The 20,697-nt window shown below is 38.3% G+C and overlaps 2 protein-coding genes across 6 annotated transcripts in view; one reads left to right on the top strand and one right to left on the bottom strand.

Annotated features, from left to right (window-relative positions):
• Window positions 1-2,386: 2,386 nt before the first annotated feature.
• LOC115218010 (serum response factor-binding protein 1) lies at window positions 2,387-15,398 on the bottom strand. Its single transcript, XM_029787755.2, has 7 exons — window positions 15,100-15,398; window positions 14,137-14,225; window positions 11,471-11,546; window positions 10,174-10,245; window positions 8,155-9,029; window positions 4,664-5,079; window positions 2,387-2,517 (listed from the first exon to the last, which is right to left on the bottom strand). Exons 1-7 carry the CDS (start codon window positions 15,220-15,222, stop codon window positions 2,405-2,407), a joined length of 1,764 nt encoding a protein of 587 aa, XP_029643615.1. The 5' UTR covers window positions 15,223-15,398; the 3' UTR covers window positions 2,387-2,404.
• A 945-nt stretch (window positions 15,399-16,343) lies between these two features.
• The window catches only part of LOC115218031 (dynactin subunit 3), a 71,641-nt gene continuing 67,287 nt past the window's right edge, over window positions 16,344-20,697 (top strand). For 2 of the 5 annotated variants that reach the window (XM_029787781.2, XM_036507994.1), the window contains exons 1-2: window positions 16,355-16,491; window positions 20,231-20,260. In XM_029787781.2, the coding sequence (XP_029643641.1) occupies window positions 16,393-16,491; window positions 20,231-20,260 (129 nt within the window). In that variant the 5' untranslated portion in view covers window positions 16,355-16,392. Of the gene's footprint in view, window positions 16,492-20,230; window positions 20,261-20,697 lie in introns of all 5 variants that reach the window. The other 3 variants (XM_036507995.1, XM_029787783.2, XM_029787782.2) reach the window with 3 other exon arrangements.

Here is a 20,697-nt window from a genome sequence, read left to right as displayed (position 1 = left end):
GGGGGCTCGGTTGGGTTCCAGATCAGCCTTGACTGTCATTAGCCAGGTTTTTCGTTGTCCACCACATCGCTTTCGCCAACCCTGAAGGGGAGCTGGGGCAATTGCTTCATAGATGAATTCTCCTGGTTGACGACGGAGGGTATGACCCAGCCAAAGCTGTCTCCAACAATTCGGTGCGACACCAGTGCAGAATCACCTCCCTCCGACAAGTCATCCTAACGAGACGTCTGTCTCTCCTTTTACCCTCTTGCAAACCTACTTACCCATCTGGCCATCCTTGATTCTCTGTTCACCTTCTTATACCTTGGAGGTATACTCAGATACCTCATCACCATCATTCTTTTTCTCTTTCATTATAGGGTAGCCATGTATCTCCACGACAGCAAGCGACCCATTTATGCCCATCTATCATTCTTTGACCTCTCACCACCTGACACAAAGCCACCTCCATCATGTCAAGGAGTCTTGTCTTACAAGTGCCATGAGAAAAAACACCCTGTACACTCTCTAAGGTGGTTGGCAATTAGGAAAGGCATCCTGCCATAAAAACCATGTCAAAGTAGACTTTGGAGACCAATGCAGCCCTCAGCCTAGTCAGATTCTGTCCAACCCAATACAGCATGAAATGGAGATTTTTAAATGATGATGGCGAAGGTGAATACCTTGCACAAACCTCCATGTTTCCTTTACAGGATTAAGAGATTTTATAGAAGTTCCATCACCATCTTTTTCTCAGCATGTATTACTATATATTCTTTATTCTCTTTTACTTGCTTCAGTCATGTGACTGTAGCCATGCTGGAGCACCGCCTTTAGTTGAGCAAATTGACCCCAGGACTTATTCTTTGTAATCCTAGTACTTATTCTATCGGCTTCTTTTGCCGACCACTATTGGTTGTCAAGCAATGTTGGGGGGGACAAACACAGACACACATATATGACAGGCTTCTTTCAGTTTTGGCCTACCAAATCCACTCACAAGGCTTTGGTCGGCCCGAGGCTATAGTAGAAGATACTTGCCCAAGGTGCAACTGAACCCAATACCATGTGGTTCGTAAGCAAGCTACTTACCACACAGCCACTCCTACAAAAAGCTGTTAATTAATTGGTTATGAGTAACTTTTACTAAAAGAAAGCAATTATAAGAGTCTGCACTGTCTAAAAAGTTCTTCAATTTTCAGTTGTAATATTCTGAATCAAAATGAAATTTTCAAGCTTCTTTCATTATTGAAGATTTCAACCATATGATTCAATCAGGAAAAACTAATTTTCATTCACTGCAACACAGTATCTTTATAGGTGCAAGAGTAGTTGTGTGGTAAGTAGCTTGCTTACCAACCACATGGACCCAGGTTCATTTCCACTGTGTGGCACCTTGGGCGAGTATCTTCTACTATAGCCTCGGGCTAACCAAAGCCCTGTGGATTTGGTAGACGGAAACTGAAAGAAGCCCGTTGTATATATATATATATATATATATATGTATGTGTGTGAATCTGTGTTTGTCCCCCCAACGTATAAAAATAATTAAAAATTGGGGTGCCACTTCAGTGTGCGGTCTACCTGGCTATTTATACTTTAGTGTATAGTTTAAACCTAACCCTGACCCAGATCAGGTCATTTTACAGTGTAAACTATGGACACTGCATGGTGAAGCAGCACCAAAAATGGTGAATTTAAAGTTTTAAACTGTAACCATTTCTTTTCACTCTTTTACTCGTATTTGTTTGTCATTTGACTGTGGCCATGCTGGAGCACCGCCTTTAGTCGAGCAAATCGACCCCAGGACTTATTCTTTGTAAGCCTAGTACTTATTCTAACGGTCTCTTTTGCCGAATCGCTAAGTTATGGGGACGTAAACACCAGCATCAGTTGTCAAGCGATGTCGAGGGGGCAAACACAGATCACAAACATATACACACACACACATACATACATATATATGACGGGCTTCTTTCAGTTTCCGTCTACCAAATCCACTCACAAGGCTTTGGTCGGCCCGAGGCTATAGTAGTAGACACTTGCCCAAGGTGCCACACAGTGGGACTGAACCTGGAGCCATGTGGTTCATAAGCAAGCTACTTACCACACAGCCACTCCTACACCTACATAATGAAACAATGTTTTAAAAATGTAGAAATATATACATCAAAATATCAATAAAGAACATTTGTCATAAAACATGGAATATTAATGTGGTCTTCAACGCAATCACTCAACCTGCTAAAAACAGCACCCAATTCTTTCGCAAATCACATCCTACCATTTTCCAAAAAAATTACTTTAGATACTCTCAAATCAGAACAAAAGACAAGATGGTGGCCTTTGATCAAAGGTCTGTTTGGTGATGGTTCAACTAAGATGAAATAACAACAACAACAGTAGATATGTAGAAAAAATATTTTTAATCATCGCTAAATGTTATTTTTTTACCTTGAAATGCATTTACACCGGATATTTCTAGTTTTCTTTTCCGACTGGCTTCCCAGGAAGGGTGTAACGTTTTACTGGAAACACCTGCAAGTGATTTTACAAAAACAGAAATTAATCTTTTCTTGATTGCAAGTAATTGCAGAAATGTAAACAACATAGTTGGTGCAGGCATGGGCGTGTGGTGAGAAGTTCGCTTCCCAATCACATGGTTCTGAGTTCAGTCCCACTGTGTAGAACCTTGAGCAAGCACCTTCTATTATAGCCTCAGGCCTACCAAAGCTTTGTGAGTGGATATGGGAGATGGAAACTGAAAGAAGGTATCATATATATATATATAAAGCTGAAGTTGTCTGTGTGTGGCAGGTTTGGTAGCCTCTAACTAACACTATCTCCTCTGAGACCCTGCGGTGCAAGTTGACCAAAATTGAGAGTAAGATAGAAGGCTTGCTCATCCTTCCATAGAAGAAAAAATTCATATCAGACCATGTTAACACCAAAAATTATTTACATCAAAAAGGTGCTTTTTTTCTATGAAAATCCCTATTTTTTATGATTTTTTTTACTGCTATGTCGCCATTTTTTGGTGTATTTCAACCAGAAAAATGTTCACTTACAGAGAACAACAAGCTACATAATGCAAAAATTTTACTTTTCAAAAATTCCAATTCTAAAGGGTCGAAAAGAAAACAAACCGAGCAATTCTGGGCTATACTTCTAGTATATATATGTATCTGTGAATATAACATGTGACAATTATTCGGTGGCCATGATAAAAATCCGAGTTTCGGATGTCAGGTGCGGAAACCTAAGCGACCATCTCTTCAGTTATCTGGCCATCAGAAAAATGCTATGAAAATTACCGTTAAATAACTGAAGAGATGGCAGCATGGGTTTCTGCCCTGACATCCGAAACTCAGAGTTTAGTCATGGCTACCAAATAATTCACTCCAAATTGCCCATGGGCATATGTCGTAGAGGTTAAGAGTGTGGGCTACTAACCCCAAGATTCCAAGTTCGATTCCAGGCAGTGACCTGAATAATAATAATAATAATAACTACGCCATATGCCTGAAAAATACCTTAGGAATGAGAACCTGATGAAGGCTGGAGGGTATATCAACCGAAATGTGTTAACAACAAAGATGAGGACAAATATCTATAAAAAATTGTTTCACTGGTTTTTATATCCATTTTCCCAGGCTTGCATTCATTAGATGAACGGATGGTTGAGGCATTTGCTTTACAGCCAGATGTTTTCAGTCACTTACTGTTTACCTGTTTGCCAAACAGATCTCATTTTGTCTTTGAAAGCACAAAGCCAGTGGATGATTTGCTGATAGGGGAGCTCAAAATATTCAAAGGAGAAATATAAACAAATGCATCTACAATGCATCGGTCCTCTCCATTCTCCTCTATGGAGCAGAAATGTGGCCCTTCTCAAAGACCCTGGCAATGAGGATTGACAGCTTTGATAGCAGACCCCCTGAGAACATCAGATGGTACCGGCATGTTTCCAGCAAAGAACTGCATGCATGCACACCTCGGCCTGCAGCCTCCCACCTCATAGCTGTCTGATGCATGTGCTGATACAAACATGTCCACCATCTCCCACTAGATCATCCTACCAGGGTTTCACTCTCATTTGACACAGCAGCTGTGGGCAGGAGGAGGCCTCATGACAGGCCCCTTACCAGATGGCTGGACATGATTAAGGAAGATCTACAAACACTTAATGTCATCTTGGAGGATGCAGAGGAGCTGGTACAGAACATCAGCAACAGAGAGCCCTGGTGGACATGGCTGGCTCTATGCATCATGATATCTCTGAGACCACTAACCCGGGATGATTCCGGCCACATCAAGCAAGAGCATGAAGTGAAGCAAAGTGAGATACACATGCATTTATATATGATGGGCTTCTTTCAGTTTCCTTCTGCCAAAACCACCCACAAAGCTTTGGTCAACCAAAGGCAACAGCCTGAGATGCTTCACAGTGGAACTGAACACACAACCACTTTGTGGGGAAATGAACTTTTTAACTGAACATCCATGCCTGAGCTTATAAACAAACAAACATAAGAACATCAAAGCAACTTGATTGACTTCTCTTCACTCAGGTTTCCTTCTCCATGAAGGGAAACATCTCAAAGAGTGAAGCAGTGAATGAAAGATACAACAATGTCAGATATAAGAGTTCAAATCAAGGTGAGGAAGTAAGAACAAAAATTACCTTTGTTGTCTTTTGTGTTGGAGTTTCCTTTCTGAAATGAATTTCTTTCATGAAAATCTCTTTTGTTGGTAAAAGTATCATTTCTTCCAAATTGTCTATTTCCTGAGTCTTCTCTTCCCCCTCGACCCCTTCCATATCCTGAGTCTCCTCCCCTTCCTCCTCGGCCCCGTCCATATCCTGAGTCTCCTCCTCTTCCTCCTCGACCCCTTCTTCCTTGGTCAAATCCTTCTTGATTAGGTCTACCGTCTCTCCCTTGGCCTCGGTTATATCCAGCGCCTCTCCCTCTGTACCCTGTATTGTCTTGGTCTCTGTACGTCGATGTTCCTCGCCCACCTCCTCCTCTTTTTCCATACTCAGAATAACTTGATCGACCAAACGATGAGCCATAACCACGCCTGCCACCTCTGCCACCGAATCTGAAAGTAAAACACAACATTTAATATTATAAATACATGCATATATTCTTTCATTCTTTTACTTGTTTCAGTCATTAGACTGCGGCCATACTGGGGCAGTCCTTTGAAGAAGTTTAGTTGAATGAATCATCCTCAGTGCTTTTATTCTATCATTCTCTTTGGCTGAACTGCTAACTTATGGAAATGTAAAAACACCAGTACCAGTGGGGGACAAACAGACACACACATACATGATAGGTTTCTCTCAGTTTCCATCTACCAAATCCACCCAAGGCTATAGTAGAAAACACTTGCTCAAGTGACTGATCCCAGAACCATGTGGTTGGGAAGCAAGTTTCTTACCACGCAGCCACACCTTTACCTATATAATATACATTATATACACTATATATATATATATATATATATATATATATATATACACTGTTGTTGTTTTTTTGTTTTCCCGTTTGGATTAAAACTATATATATACACACACACACACCATTATATACACTATATATATATATATATGCACACACACACATCATCATCTTTTAACATCCACTTTTCCATGCTTGCATGGGTCAGACAAAATTTGTTGAGGTAGATTTTTCTGTGATCAAATGCTCTTGTTGCGAACCGTCACAGTGTTTAACCATTATTTATTGAATCAACTGATTACATTTTACATTATAACATTTAAATACAAAGAAACAGAAAAAGATAAAGGAAAAAAGAAGAGGGATTTAACCCTTTAGCATTCAGATTATTCTGTCAAATGTTGTTTGTTCCTTCTCAAGCTATGCCTAGCTCATAGGACCGGTTTCCTTGGTGTATAGGTTCCCCACCTGGATAGGACACCGGTCCGTTGCAGGTGAGCTGCAAGATGCAGGAGGAAAGAGTGAGAGAAAGTTGTGGCGAAAGAGTCAGAAGAAGTTCACCATTACCTTCTGCCGGAGCCGCGTGGAGCTTACGTGTTTCGCTCACAAACACACACATTGTCCGGTCTGAGATTCGAACCCGCAATCCCTCGACCACAAGTCCACTGCTCTAACCACTAGGCCATGTGCCTCCACAAATGTAATGCTTATACATCCATATCATTTTGAATCACTCATGCATTTACCTTGTAACTTTCAGATTGCTATGATGCGACTGTTTGTGTTTAGAATGACATTGTCAGGTAGGTGTGATATGCCAGATCTGGCCAGGTTGAACATAAAACAGGAAGAATATTTGGGCCAGATATAGCCAGTTTAAATGCTAATGGATTAAGCAACAGAAGATGGAGAGGGAGGGGATAAGGGCCACATACCCCAAAACACATGGTGTACTCAGCCGTGCCTTGTGGTGATGACCACGATGGTGCTACCATGAAGAATAGTCAACAACACTCACTGTAGTAGCCACTCCTCCTCCAAGTAATATAATATTTTCCCTAGTCAGAACATATTTCCTCAACAGGTGCCACACAATGGGACTGAACCTTTGAGCATATGATTGAAAAGCAAGCTTCTCAAACTCACAGCTACACCTGCTCTTTTACTTGTTTTGGTCATTTGACTGTGGCCATGCTGGAGCACTGCTGTTAGTCGAGCAAATCGACTCCAGGACTTATTCTTTGGAAGACTAGTACTTATTCTAACGGTCTCTTTTGCCAAACCGCTAAGTTACAGGGACGTAAACACACCAGCATCGGTTATCAAGTGATGTTGGGAGGGGGTGGAGTCAAACACACACACACATATACATATACACGATGGGCTTCTTTCAGTTTCTGTCTACCAAATCCATTCACAAGGCTTTGGTCGGCCCGAGGCTATAGTAGAAGACACTTGCCCAAGGTGCCACACAGTGGGACTGTACCCGGAACCAAGTGGTTGGTAAGCAAGCTACTTACCACACAGCCACTCCTGTGCCTATATATATATACACACACATGAGGATAGACTGAAAGGTTCAAAGGCTGACCAAGATACTCTCATGAAATGTGACCAAATGAGGTTTATTTTTCCACATATTCCTCTTGCAGATTTGACAGTTTAGTCCAAACCAATGAGAAAGAGAGCCTCTCTATAGTCATTCAATGTTAAATATAGTAGACAAATCTCTCTCCAATGACATCCATTTTAAAAAGATAAAAAGATGGCCAGTTACATTGGATAAAGTAGGCCTAGAAACACTAACAGAAATCAGTCATGGATGCTTTGAGACTAAACAAATATAAAACCAACAAAATATTTCTCTGCTGAGGGACACAGCCATACTGGCCTTGTTTAACCCCTTGACAATGGTTGACGCAAATATGCAATCACACTTTTGCTTGCCTACCTGCGGTTAACGTAAATATACGATCTAGAGCTGCCCTACATCTATCACTGACATTTTAGCAGCTGACATATATTTACATTCGCTATCGTGTACTTTATCTTTTGAGGTGCACGCGCTCGCCGTTCCCGTGCATTATCTTTGCTATTTTAGGTTACGTTCGAGTCATGAGTCTAGCAGTAGACCAATCGACATGCGGATACTTTACATGCATAATACCGTGTTTTGAGTTGTACCACACGCAAGCTATTTTTTAGCTGAAAGCAGTTTTTGCACAAACTTTGCAGACACGCGTCTCATACCCAAATCTTCTGTGATAATGGACTGAACTGAACCATAACTAATCTGCACATCCTCTGGTAACTCATGGATGGTGATTCAATGATTTCCCTTCACAGCTGCACGCGAATAACTCGTGCATATCATATTATGATAAATAGCTTCACATAGTTCGTTTTCATAAACCGGTTGACATAAATGTACGACGCTAAGTTATTGTAACGGTGAAAGTAAATAGATGCGAGCTCGTTGGCACTTGTGTGTTTGTGTGGCCTTATAAGATAAAAAAACCGGAGCAGTGTCTCGCATGCTTCAGATAATACCGGCATCAAGGGGTTAAAATATAATATTATACTCAATGGCTTTACTGACAACAAAAAGGAATGTCTCAAAACAGAAGATATATCAGATGACAATTTCAAAGCTGCTCCTATACGAGTCAAATATTCTACTAACATGTTACTAACAAAATAAATGCATATTTACCGTGTTCCTTCTGTTGTTGAATCTATTGGGTCAGAGAGAGACATAAACATAGAATGGTTAGCGAATACTGGAGTGTCATTGTCTTCATCTTGGAAATTTCTCGAAGAGTCTTCAGAGAAATTAGATGCATGTGATGCTGTGGCAAAAAGATCACGTTCTGACGTTTGATTGCTATCTGAAGAATTTGTCCCCAACAAATCATTGCTGACAAAAATATCATCATTTCCAAAATCATCCAGATTAATTCTTTTTACAACCATTTGTTTTTTGCTTTTGTTTGTCGCAGCATCTTTTACATTTCCATTATTTGTGCTTTCTTTACATTGTTTGTTTTTTGATTTTACATCCGGTTTCTCTTTTTGCTTTGGTTTTACACTTGTCACCTGTGCATCTTTAGATTTTAATTCATTTTCCTCTTTGCATTTCAATTTAACACCTGTCACCTGTTTGTCTTTCGATTTCCCACCCGCTTCTTTAATTTTTTTGGTCTCTTTCACGTTAGATTCAGATGGTATGTTTTCTTTGGGCTGCTTTGAAGAATCCTCGTTGCATTCTTGCATCAAACTCTTACCCCCTGAGGCGACCTCCTCTTCCTCTTCTCCCTCCTCCCCATCACCATCACTTGCTATTTCATTAACTTTTTCATCAAGGAAGTTAGACACCAAAGCTTTCTTTGCCTGGATATTTACTTTCTTTTCTGCTTTACTTTTAGTGTTTTTGGTCTTCTTAATCTGACGACCAGTACTTTGTGTCTGAAGGAAAGCAGCTAAAGACTTCCAATCTGGATGGTTTTCCCGGAATTCGGCTACAGACTTCTGAAGCTGGGATTCATTTGCAAAGCGTGCCAATGTTCGGCTCTCAATAGTCTGAAATCCCTGTGAATCCAAAAGAAGAATATCATTTGTCTTAAGAAACTACATCATAAGAACTACAATAACATTATCATTACTTGGCATCCACTCTTCAATGCTAGCATGAGTCAGATAGAATTTGTTGAGGCAGATTTTTTCTATGGTTAGATACCCTTTCTGTTGCAAACCTTCACCTATTTCCAAGCAAGAAAATATTTTATTTTTTGTCAGACATGTTTCTGAGGAAGATAGGAAACGAACATCATGGCTTGTGCGATGGTGAGGTACAATTATAACTATTGCACAATATCAAGACAAGGAGAAACAAACACACACACACACAATGGCCTTCTGCAGTTTTCATCTACCAAATACTCTCACAAGGCTTTGATTGACCTGAGGCTATAGGAGAAGGTACTTGCTCAAGGTGCCACACAGTGTTTTTAAGCATACCATGTCCATAAGAGATGTTACCTCCAGACATATACAGCAGTAAATTTGCCTTTCAATGATATGTAAAGACCTCCTTTGGTCATGAATGACCATGGGATTGCACCTAGAAAGTTACCCTCCCGGGCACAAGTCCAGGCAAGGTTGTTTATGGAAGACCAGCAGTCGCCCATGCATACCAGTTTCCTCTCTCTCCATGCCACTGATGTTATCCAAGGGGAAGGCAAAGGCCGATGCAGTTTGGCACCAGTGACATCGCAACTCATTTCTACAGCTGAGTGAACTGGAGCAACGTGAAATAAAGTGTCTTGCTCAAGAACACAACACACAGCCCAGTCTGGGAAGTGAACTCACTACCTCTTGATTGTGGGCATGACGCTCTAACCACTGAGCCATGGGCCTTCACTTCAATGACATATTTACATTAAATAAAATAACAGATGGCTATTTTTATATATATATATCATCATCATCATCATCATCATCATCATTTAACATCCGCTTTCCATGCTAGCATGGGTTGGACAGTTCAACTGGGGCCTGGGAAGCCAGAAGGCTGCACCAGGCCCAGTCTGATCTGGCAGTGTTTCTACAGCTATATATATATATATATATACGGAAGGCATAATAAACACTTTTAAATCTAAAAGCTAGTGTTTAGCAATTTTAGCTAATGTTAAAAATGTAAGCAGATGGAAAAGAAAAAGAGATGCTATACCTTTGAACTAAGCTGAACAAATGTCAATGTGTTACCCAGCACAAACCTAGAAATGGTATCAGGTTTTAATTTCTGAAAAATAAAACAAAACTCAAAGTAAGTCACTGATGAGCCTTCAGAAACAACAAACATTTAAAAAATTTTCCTGCTAAAAAATGTGAATTTAACCTTGAAAGGCCCACAACAGACCTATTTTTCAGAGCTCATGGTTCTCTTCTCAAAGTGGTGTTTTGTGGCAGGTTATTTATTCTTCCTGACATCAAACTGTTTTAATTGCTTCATGCGATAAGCAGGGATACTCCAGCTGAGGCAGCAACAGCATCATCATCATTGCATGGGTGAATGGAATTTGCTGAGGCAGCTTTTTCTGAGGGTGGATGCTGCCTTCTTATTAACAACGGTCACCTGTCTCCATGCAAGGTAGTATTTCTCCGTGGCCAGGCCTGTTTCTAGTTCACCAGGACTAGAAACAAACAACATTGCTTATATGGCAGTGGTTCTCATTTAGAAGCCGGCCCAACCCACCCTGGGTGAACGCCGTCACAAGTAGGTAAAGTGGTTCTCATTTATAGCCATCACACGATGTCTCGACAAAGGTAGACACACACACATTGTGTAGGTTGTTCAGCAAGTAATTGCAGACTCATCTTTCTCAGATCTGAGAGATTAACCAAGAAGTAGAAGAATTGAGCAAATGCCTTCCATTTACAACTTCACAGGGTCAAACCATTTCCCATTGGTATTATATACTGGGTCTCTCAGAACAGCTAACATGTGGCAGTTAGGTAGATAGACAAAAAAAGGCAGTGAACTGGCAGAACCGTTAGCACGCCGGGCGAAATGCTTAGCGGTATTTCGTCTGCCGCTATGTTCTGAGTTCAAATTCCGCCGAGGTCTACTTTGCCTTTCATCCTTTCGGGGTCGATTAAAAAGTACCAGTTACGCACTGGGGTCGATATAATCTACTTAATCCGTTTGTCTGTCCTTGTTTGTCCTCTCTGTGTTTAGCCCCTTGTGGGTAGTAAAAAAATAGGTATTTCGCTTGCCATTACGTTCTGAGTTCAAATTCCACCGAGGTTGACTTTGTCTTTTATCCTTTCGGGGTCGATGCAATCGACTTAATCCCCTTTGTCTGACCTTGTTTGTCCCCTCTATGTTTAGCCCCTTGTGGGCAATAAAGAAAAAGATAGAAAAAAAAAAGGGTGAAATTTGGCCAAAATAATGGGTTTGTTTCAGACCCACACAAATGTAAAAGGAAATTAACAAACAGCAATACATCAAGCATGCTTATAATTACCTTCAAGGCAGCTATTTCTTTTACTAATGTTTCAGAGTTCTTTTTGTTTTTCTCCGCGATTTCTGCCTTTTCATTGCTGTAACGAATCAATGTTTGGAACAGAGACAGTTGAAGTAAACTCATAGATACACAGTGTCAGAATGAATTACTAACAGGAATTAAATTTTACAATAAGTCTTGAACACAACATGAGGTGTATTATGAATAGTTGGAAGGAAAGATAACTTAATATAGAAACATTAGGAAATAATCCCAATTCTATTATAAATTTGGATGATGTTTTTCTGCCTGTTATGTTTTATGTTTGTTAACTCCTCCGAGGCCATTGGTGCAAGGACAAGGAAACTCAAACCAATAACTCTCCTAATCTAGTAATTCCCAGGGAATGTCCTAAGGGGGTCTATTTTTTAAGGGCTGCCTAATTGGGGCCCCACTAATCTCCACTATTTTTGCTGCATTTTAAACTGAATACATGGCATTAGCGACCAAATCGGAGCAATGACAATAATTTTCACACCATGAACTCTCAGGAAGTATCGTAAGGAGGTTCAATTTCTGAAGGGCTGCTTAAATGAAGCCCCACTGACCCCCACTCTATTTTTACTGCATTTACCTCAGAGTTATAATAGGTACATTTCAAGTGTTGTAGTGAGATACTCTTTACTCTCTTTTACTTGTTTCAGTCATTTGACTGTGGCCATGCTGGAGCACCGCCTTTAGTCGAGCAAATTGACCGCAGGACTTATACTTTGTAAGTCTAGTACTTATTCTATTGGTCTCTTTTGCCAAACCACTAAGTTACGGGGACATAAACACATCAGCATTGGTTGTCAAGCGATGTTGGGGGTACAAACACAAACACACATACATATATATATATATGTACACACATACACATATATATGACAGGCTACTTTTAGTTTCTGTCTACCAAATCCACTCACCAGGCTTTGGTCGGCCCAAGGCTATAGTAGAAGGTGCCACACAGTGGGACTGAACCCGGAACCATGTGGTTTGTAAGCAAGCTACTTACCACATAGCCATTCCTACGCCTATTTATATTTTGTAATTTATGAAACTTATGTCTAGTAATATGAATTAACCATTTTGTGGCCATATTTTTGGTGAAATACACTATCCAAAAGTTTTAATTAATTCTAAAAATAACCAAGAAATTTATTGGGTTTGTATTGAAATGATATTTGGAACATAACAAATGATTCTTAAGCCAAACTGTGAAAGAAATCTTTAGTTTGAAAAATAAACACTTTAAAATAAGTAGTTTTGTATCATCGAATTAGAGGTAGTTCCAAGCAGGTTGGATTCATATTTCTCTGAGAGAGGGTCATATAAGAGCTTTTATTAATTAATACCTTCATTTGGTAAGATACTGAACATGAGGGAAGACCTACCTACATCTGTAATTTAGTTTCTTTTAAAATTCTGATAGGCTTACTTAAGGTCCTTCAGCAAATTTTCTATTGGTTCTGTCATCTTGCCCATTTCATGCAATGAAATTAGAGCTAAATACTGCTGCTTTAAAACCAACACAGATTGTCATTGTCATCGTCATCATCATAATTCAATGCACACTTAACCATACTTACATGGGTCAGATGAAAATTGCTGAGGCAGATTTTCTATGATCAGATGCCCTCCCTATTGCTAACTCACATCTGTTTCCATGAAAGGTAATATTTCCCATAGCTAGACATGTTTTATACCTTGCTTGTATGATGATGATGATGCACATTTACAACCATTACATGATGTCTAGACAAGGCTACACACAAACACATATTCAACACACAGACATACATCATCATCATGTTTTCCATGTCGGCATGGGTTAGATGGTTTGACAAGAATGGGCAAATCAGAAAACTGCGTGAAGCTCTAATGTCTGCTTTGGCATGGTTTCTACAGCTAGATGCCTTTCCTAACACCAAACACTTTACAGAGTGTACTAGGGGCTTTTTATGTAGCATGTACTTATCGTTAGCCACTACACACATTTTTTTCTCTCCTTGTTTTCTGTGTCCCTTTCTGTAAAAGAGCGTAGGCTCGAAATATGAAAGACTTTTTCTATTCCTGAGCGTTACACTAATACATCTGTTTATTTTGTACACCACCTGTCTTCGTCTTTTGTTTCTTTTCGTAAACTCTCCCTATGTACTTACATACATATATGACAAGTTTCTTTCACTTTCCATCTACCAAACCCATTCAGAAGATTTCGGTTGCCCTTGGGCTTTTGCAAGGTACATCACAGTGGGACTGAACCTAAGACCATATGGTTGGGGAGCAAGTTTCTCAACCACACAGCCACTCCTGTGCCTTTATATTTTTACTACATTTGTTCATTACTCTCATTATTTAGAACAGTGCTTTTCAAACGTTTTGCTGGAGTGGAACCCCAAGGAAACATTCCACTGGCTCGAGGAACCCCTGTGCAATAATTTAATAGTCTTATGCACAAATATCTGCACAGGAGAATTAAAAATTACTGCCGATTTTAGTAGTTTTGTAACTTCTTGCGGAACCCCTGGACTGTACTGGCGGAACCCTGGTCGAAAACCACTGATTTAGAAAACCAAATGAACAAAAAATTAAAATGTTAAAAGAAAGAATTTGATAATGCTGTTGTCAAATGAAACAAAACGTACGTTTTATTTTTTAACTGTTTCAACTGTCGAATCAATTTGGCCAATACGTGTGATTTAGATTTCTTAGTTGTCTGTCGCATTGTAACAATCTGTAAGAACAAAATGAAATGAAGATTAGTAAGAGATATAAACAAGTTTTATTCTTTGTTGTTCTGAGTTCACAACTGGCTAGAACCAACTCTGCCATTCATGACTCAAGGGTCAATAAAATTACTAATAATAATAATAAGAAGAAGAACCACTACCATCACCACTTAGCATCTGCAGTAAGGATACCAGGATAATAAATTTACAGAAGGCGGCGAGCTGGCAGAAACGTTAGCACGCCGGGCGAAATGCTTGGCAGTATTTCGTCTGCCGCTACTTCCTGAGTTCAAATTCCGCCGAGGTCGACTTTGCCTTTCATCCTTTCGGGGTCGATTAAATAAGCACCATTTACGCACTGGGGTCGATGTAATCGACTTAATCCGTTTGTCCTTGTTTGTCCCCTCTGTGTTTAGCCCCTTGTGGGTAGTAAAGAAATAGATAATAAATTTCCAGTAAACTGTCCCATTCTCTCTGCGTCCATTTACTTTTCAATTGACAAATCAACCGCCCCCCCCCCCTCCACGGTTGTACAGATTCATCCCTTTCGAAGTTGAAGTTAGTCCACGTTGTAAAGAGGAGGGGATTTGCTACCAGAGAGAAACAAACATGAACAGAGGAACAGGAACGGAAACGGAGGCGAGATAATGAAGAGAATTTGAAACAGGAAGACCCCCGAATTATAATATACTGGATAAAATACTAGGATTTTATAGTGGATCACAACGCTACAACCCACTGGACTATGAATAAAATTCTACTAATTACATTTTGGATTATATTTATTATATTACATACAAACAGTATTTTTATACTTTGATAAAAATTTTTCCAAAGTAATCAATGAATAACACGTGCACACTAGCAACGATAACATACCTTATTATTCAAAGCCACTTTGTCCAAAGACGACTCTTCTCCAAACTGTTTGCTTTCATCTTTTGTAGCGTTCTCTTTCTGGGAAGCTATATTTTCAGCTTCTATAGCATGTTCAGCAGTCATTTCGAGAGACTTTAATTAAAACTTATATTTATTAAATTCATACACGCTGACACACAGCCATATTCTTTTCAGATACGAAACTAAGAATATGCTGAAATATAAATTTATCCTAGTTATTCATACAAGGTACATCTCGTAACCCGTTTGCTATTTTAGCAATAGGTTCTACTTGTCTAATCGAAATATCATTCGAAATGAAAACAGTATATCAATACACTTCCTATTGATAGTATAATTTTCGTATGATTGCAGAAATGATATAGGGTTATATAGAATTGCCTCCCTTGGCTTAATTTCATTTTATTTCAATATAAATAAAGTTTGATAACTCTGTGCGTGAATAAATAATTTTTTTATTCTTAGTCCTAACTCGATAAGTTGAAAGGTATCGATTTTCTCCACCTGCGTACGAAATAATCTAATTTATTAAAAGCAACGGATCTTTTCGGTTTGAACGGCAGTTTTTTTATAGCGGTGTCATATGAAATTGTCACCCATATTTATGATCCTAGTATCGATCTATTGCATTTCAATCTGTTTTAGGGTTAGTTAGGGTTAGGGGTGGCGGGAAGGGCATCTTTTTTTCTTCACAAATGTAAATAAACCCAATCTGTTTCTTAAACGAGGGACATATTCATACGGCACAGAATGTTTCCACCTCAATAGATGTCATTGATTGGTTGAAATTGCAGAAATCGAAGAAAAAAACAACAAATATCTTACAAACTATAGAATTTTCTCAATAAAGACAAAAGAAAAAGATGTTTTATAAACACATTCTACCAGTATACGAAGTTTAAGAGTGTTTAGTTACGTGGAAATTATTTTAAAAAACTGCCGTTCAAACCGAAAAGCTCCAAAGCAACTTCGTGTTGGTATTAGGGAAAATATGTTTGCAATCTCATTTGAAATTAAAGGGAAATTTGACGACAAGTTAAAATAGGTTCTAAGACAGGTGCGAGACATCTATAAAAAGTAAAATAGTATACTGTGCACTTTATTGTGTCTTGTTATGCGCATGATAATCCCGGTACATTGGAAATTTATTTTGCTTGAAATTGGTCCGCGGTGCTAAAATAAAGTTTGGACATCACTGACTTAGTTATGATAGTAGAAACGGAAAAGAGTTGTCTCCCTTTGGGCACGTCAGAGACATTTTGTTGATTAAAAATGGCGGCCATATCAGAATCTGACATTCTTGAGAAACGGATTGGAATATTGGAGAGTCTGGTCTTTGGATTGGCGGACAAGGACACTGAATATCCAAAGGTAAGTTGTATTTGGAAAGGGAGGATTCGTTCATTTTTAACTGTGTAAAACCCTAACGTCGAAAAATTTATTACAAACGTATGATGTTGGATATTGATGACAGACCGAAGCAGAAAATGTTGTCAGTAAATTAATTTTAGGTGAATATAAAAGGAAATGATAAAAGTAAAGCAACCGCGAGAAATGGTAGTCTTTGTTTATTAGTCTAGGATATTCTGACGCGAATGACATGTTTAATAAATGACTCACTGCGGAAGACCGAAGTCTCGTGTAACAGCTGCGAAGAAGACAAGAACTGAATTAAGTGTATAACTTTCCACGAGATATACACCAAGATAACCCATGTCATTAATTCTACATTTCTTGCAGCCCTTCAGTTTAATTCACAATTCAGTGGTGTATTAGATTCTACGTACCCAAAACGAAAGATCCCCAGAAAGTTGACTGAGCAGGGAGATAGAATTTATCGGTAGCGGTCATTGACTATAACGTACCGTCTTTGACAATTTTTGATTATTATTTATCTTTCTAGTGATTTGTTTTTCACTATAACATACCATTCGTACTGATCTTTGATTATAGCGTGCCTCTTTTACTTTGTCAAATTGTAGCTAGTGTCAGTATACCTGTGAAAGACTTTCTTCTGTCTTTTGACACCGATACGCCCAACTTCTTTGTCGTATGGAACATTGTGGGTTGCAATTAAGAATTATTTTCTGTGTATTAAGATGAAAAGGTCTAATTATATTAATCTTTCGGAGAAAGTATATGAGAAGTGAAAGTATTGCTCGGCAGTTCCCTTTATCGGAATAAATATCAAGTTAATTCTATTTATTTTTGAAAATATTCCTTGGATTTTCGCTTTAAACATCAGAATGTAAATATAGTATAAATAGAGTGTAAATAGTGGCATATTTTGGTGCTAAACTCATCACAACAACATTTGTGTACACAAACTGGAGTCTATTTCATTTGATCCACTTTTAATCTTCGAAAACATTTTTAATGGTCTTTCAACAATAATCGTTAATGTGAGAGCACCTCTGGTCTATTTGTCTTTCCACTTGGTGCAACCTTTGCTGCCAACCCTCTCAACCTTTCCCCACTCTAATCCCTATGACCAGTTTTTTATTCCCAGAACCTTGGCTCTCTGGAACCTATTCTGCAGAATGGAACATGAACGGCATCAGATTCACTGGATTTGAAGGGCCTGCAAAGGTTATAAATAAATAAATAAAATGCAATAATCGTACATTCATTAGGAATTCAGATCATCACTTATAATGATATTCTGTTGGTGGGTCTCTCTCTTTCTCTCTCTCTCATTTTGCTTGGCTTCAAATGATGCTTAGTTGAAGTTAAGTGCCGTAAGATTCCCAAATAGAGATTTCATGATTCCAGTTTGAATTTCAGATCTTAATTCTGTAATATGTGGATAGTCTTCCTATAGGTACAAATTCTTGCATCTTCTGGTTGGTGAAATCAGTCTTCTCAAGCCTAGGCTAATTGCATCTGCCACAGTTTACCTTTACTAATATTACTGAAACATTAATTCATCCATTGGTTCAGCATGTTAGCACAACATGTAAGCATGGCATGTTCATATTAATGCAGTTGTCCTTCATGGAGGCACATGACCTAGTGGTTAGAGCAGCAAACTCATGGTCAAGGGATCGCGGGTTCGAATCTCAGACTGGAAGATGCGTGTGTTTATGAGCGAAACACCTAAGCTCCACGTGGCTCTGGCAGAAGGTAATGGCAAACTTTCTCTCACTCTTTCCTCCTGCTTCTTGCAGCTCACCTGTAATGGACTGGCATCCCATCCAGGTGGAGAACCTATACGACAAGGAAACCGGCCCTTATGAGCCAGGCATGGCTTGAAAAGGAACAAACAATATTTATATATATATATATAAGTTATAATATTGGTTGCTGCCATAATTCCCCCTAAATCCCATTTTTTAGATGATTAAATGTTTTTAGTGGTTACAGTATTAGGCTCATGGTCATTAGTTTGTGAGTTCCATTCTTGGAATTGGTGGTATGTTGTGTCCTATATCAACTTCCCACTGCTCCTGGCTTGCTTCCATAATGTTCCTTGTGCTACCATTTCCAAAAGTATTCTGCCTGTTTTATGTTCAAACTGGCCAGATCTGGTCTCTCATACTAACCCTACAATATCATTTTAAAAATTAACAGCTACCTCATCATAATCTCATAGCTACAAGATAATGCATGATTAGTTCAAAGCAATGTGGATAAGAAAGGATTAATTTTGGCAGAATAATGTGAACACTAAAGGGTTAAATCATCACCTTATATTTAACATGCATAATTTATTATCGCAATTTCTTGTATTAAGTCACTGGATTCTTACAATAAAGTTTTCAAGTTTAACCCTTTTAATACCGACCCACTGAAGACTGACCTTAGACACATGATGCAAACTTCCTGTTTTAAAGAGTTGCATCTTCCAGGCATACCAGCAAATGGTTTTTTGTACACTATTTGCATATAGTCATGGACTAGCGATTCACTTCACTTCCAATTCGGTTCAGGTATGTGATGTTGATAAGACACAAAAGTGGCAAAACATTAACCCTTTCATTACCGTATTTATTTTGAGATACTCTGTTTTTCTTTCAATTATTTTAAATATAACCAAGAATTTAGTAAAATAACTTGGTTATCATTCAGCTAGTGTTAGGAACATAAATTGTGTCTAAGGTTTGGTGGAAGATTTTAATCCAAAACTTATGAAAACAAGACATTTGTACTCAGAGCCAGAGCCGGTTTCAGCCGGGTTGGTAACGAAATGGGTTAATGTCCATCACTCTTGAATTGGATTTGGGGTGAGTTGTTTCGCCTGTCTATGGCTTTCTGATGTTTTAACACTCAACACTTTGATGGAGTCATCTCTACGGTGCTAAATTGCAGCGTACTAGTGAACAAGTAAATTACATATATTGAGTATGTGTGTTCAATAATTCAATACACACACATACATGATAGGCTTTCATTTTCTTGTCTTGAAGTTAAATTTTTAAAAAGGGTTCTTGAAAACTATTACTTACCTTGTTTTATTAACACTTTTGATACCAACCAGCCTGAGACCATCCCTGGTTCTATGATAAAAACTTCCTGTTTTAAAGGACCTAAATTTAAACTTTGCATCAGAATTTCTCATGCCAAATTATGTTCCAAACACCAGCTTAATAAAGACCAAGTTGTTCTAACTCCTGTCTGCAAGTATGAGCTCTGTGAGTCAGAGTGGCTATTCCAGCACATCCTTTGGAGCTACGCCTTTTCCATTTTGTCTTCATTATTTTCAAATTTGACAGAAGCAAAAGCATTAGATTTTAACAGAAATAGGGTAACAAAATTATTGTTGATAACAAATTATGAAGAAATGTATAGAAATGTCAAGAATATTTTTTCCCAATCAGTCCAAGATAATTCAAAAACTATTAGGGATAACTTTATTATGTAAAACTATAGTCTTCACATAATAATAATTCTTATACTTGTTTCAGTAATATAATTATGTGTAATTTACTTTTCCGCTTCAATCAAACGATTGATTATTATTTTCTTTCATAATTATATTTATTTACTTTTGTTTGTTCAGAATGTTCAGAAAATGATCTTGCATAATTTTTTCATTGAAATTTGTTCCATGTGTTGTGTCTGGTGTTAAAGAATAGTTCTAAAAATTACCTTAATTGTTACCATCTTTCAGTTTGCTCAACCAGAAACTTCTCCCGTATTTGTAAGTACTTTGGCCAAAAAATAAGTAAAAATAAAATAAGTGCTTAATTTGCTAAATTATGAGACACTGGTCTGCCTGTAATTTATTTTTAAAAATACAAAAAAAAAAGCCAAAAAGAAATTATATTTTCTGTCTTTATTTTTGTTGTTGCTGTCGTATTTTAGCTATTTTATATTCTGACTGCAGAGCTTCACTGTCATAAGTTTCATTGGCAAAATTTTTCTTCATTCCCAGGAAATCTTTTTCAGAAAATTGAAATATCATCTTAGTATTCCTGCATTTGCAAATGAGAGTAAATTAGTTGATTTTTTGTTTTTGTATCTGGTTTGCAAGTTTCTTAATGTAAACTCATGTGCTGAAACAGGTTTTGTTGTATCTTGGGAGGGTCATTATGCCAATAATAAACACACACACACACTGGTTCCTTTTCACTTCTT

The sequence above is a fragment of the Octopus sinensis genome, linkage group LG12, assembly GCF_006345805.1.
Source record: "Octopus sinensis linkage group LG12, ASM634580v1, whole genome shotgun sequence".
NCBI lineage: Eukaryota > Metazoa > Mollusca > Cephalopoda > Octopoda > Octopodidae > Octopus > Octopus sinensis.
This window is presented reverse-complemented; position numbering and strand designations above follow the sequence as displayed.

Coding starts and splice junctions, on each gene's coding strand:
- LOC115218010 (XM_029787755.2), bottom strand. CDS start 15,222: ATGACTGCTGAACATGCTATAGAAGCTGAAAATATAGCTTCCCAGAAA. Junction 10,246..11,470: donor AAGAAATAGCTGCCTTGAAG/GTAATTATAAGC, acceptor TTTATTTTTCAG/AAATTAAAACCTGATACCAT. Junction 5,080..8,154: donor TCAACAACAGAAGGAACACG/GTAAATATGCAT, acceptor TTTTACTTTCAG/ATTCGGTGGCAGAGGTGGCA.